Consider the following 1,969-nt stretch of genomic DNA (forward strand, 5'->3'; position numbering starts at 1 on the left):
TAGGAGCTTTTTAGAAATCAACGTACTAGGGGGGTCTGAAACGTGGCGAAATATAGCGGTTAAAGCGCTAAGTTGGCAACACTGCTCTTTGCATGGTTTGTTTTCAAATGGTTTGCTGCTGTCTGTTTGGACCTTTCTGAACATGTGCAGCAAATGGACTGATCCAATATGGTGGATGCTGAAGGGGGGGGCTGAGACACACTTAATATTATAAGCGTTTTGATGGCATTTTAGTGAAAGGATTTATATCAAGAACATAATTAAGGTGCACAAATAAGGAAAAGTTGTATGAACCATAAATGTAAACATGCCTAGTATTGCCTAATGGTAAAGCCCCCCCCCCCTAATTCAGATAACCGGTTTGATGCCATCATGGGGTCAAGTTTAAACTTCCTCCAAACAGCTTAAGATAAGAAGTGTTGAAGAAACAGCAGCTTTTTGCATTTAGAAATAACATCCAGAGTTGTTAACTGATGGCTCAGCATTATGCAGATGCAGTAAAATAATCCCAAAATGTGCTGGAGCAGCTGAATTACTAAGCAGCGCAGAGACAAAAGCTGAAGCATTGCTATTCCTGGCAGCCAGCTGAACGCTGCAGCGCTTCCACACAACCAGCAGGCAGAGAGACGAGACGCTCACCGACTTGTCCAGGTTTGTAGATGGGTTTGTCTGTCTGCACGATGTGGATGAAACCAGGCGGCTCAATGACGACTTCGGTCTTCTTGCTCAGGGAAGCGCCTTTACCCTGCAGCGTGATCTCAACCTTTGCTATCGTCCTGCTCAGCACTGCTGGGACCTGTAACACCAGTAAAGAAAATCATAGAAACTACAGTCTGAACTTCATTAATTTTATTTGGATTTTATGCAACTGATAAAAGAAATATAGAACAGGAGAGAAATCTGGGTTCACTGCAGCAGACATGCAGACAACCTGGTTTCTGAGTATAAATCAGCTTTAAGAGTGTTTGTTTTAGACTAGACTAGAAGCAGCCTGGTAGTTTCCTCTTCAAAATCAAGCAAAGCCTGCAAGCTACAAAACAGACGTGGAACAGAAACCCAAGAATTCATCCAGTGAGGCCCGCTGCTGATGGCAACCTGAGTTATGGCTAATGAGGCGCGTAATGATGCCAAGATCGGCGGCATTCCGTGACACGGACAATTAGACGATGGAGGGGGGCAAGTACACTGTGTTTAGAAACATCACCGATGAATTAAATGTTCCGAACAATAAGTTCTATTTTAGTTCTGCAGGAAAACGGACCAGCAAAGAAGAGAAACCAGACCTGGAACTTAAAGCAGTTGGTGAAATCCTCTGAGATGGTTTTCTCCAGGATGACGTTTTGGATGGAGTCCACAGTGAGAGTGATGTTCAGAGAGAGCCCTTCAGTGGGGTTTTGGACGATAGCACACATTGTGTCCTGTTTCCCTCCAGTCAAACGGGAGCTAACAGTCACTGCATAGCTACTGCAGTGGAGGAAAAGAGAGAGACAAAAGACAGTTTATTGGAAAACTTTCCACATATCCTCTAAGATCATTTACTGAATGCAAAGTTCTTTTCAAGGTATTGCATAACTTGCCTTTAAACGAGCTTAATGAAATCTCATTTTAATAAAAATATGGAACTATCAGTCTTAATTTTTCACAAATACACATATTTGATCCAGACATGCACAGGACAAGTCCACACAAGCACAAAACGTGGAGTACTTTCTTGTAATTGGCTTATACAAGAGAGCTTTGTGAGAGTCTCAAAAACTACGCTCAAATGCAGTGAAGTTTAAAGACCACTGGTACTTTGTAATTTAATTGATAATAGTTTATGAACCAGAAATATTTTGGTGAATCAAGCTGTGCATGTGTGGATCTTGTCCTATGCATGTATGTTAGGGATACACGATATTGGGATTTTGGCCGATATCCGATATGCCGATATTTTAAAACTCATGTAGCCGATAACCGATATCGATAC

At 42.1% G+C, this 1,969-nt stretch overlaps 1 protein-coding gene across 1 annotated transcript in view; it reads right to left on the reverse strand.

Annotated features, from left to right (window-relative positions):
- LOC107097773 (pregnancy zone protein-like) overlaps positions 1-1,969 on the reverse strand; it is a 45,689-nt gene that overhangs the window by 40,017 nt on the left and 3,703 nt on the right. The window contains exons 2-3 of the mRNA XM_015395056.1: positions 1,284-1,464; positions 640-796 (exon numbers count right to left, since the gene is read on the reverse strand). Coding sequence (XP_015250542.1) covers positions 640-796; positions 1,284-1,464 — 338 coding nt within the window. The remainder of the gene's footprint in view (positions 1-639; positions 797-1,283; positions 1,465-1,969) is intronic.

This window comes from Cyprinodon variegatus, unplaced genomic scaffold (assembly GCF_000732505.1).
Source record: "Cyprinodon variegatus isolate N-32 unplaced genomic scaffold, C_variegatus-1.0 Scaffold723, whole genome shotgun sequence".
NCBI classification, from domain to species: Eukaryota; Metazoa; Chordata; class Actinopteri; order Cyprinodontiformes; family Cyprinodontidae; genus Cyprinodon; species Cyprinodon variegatus.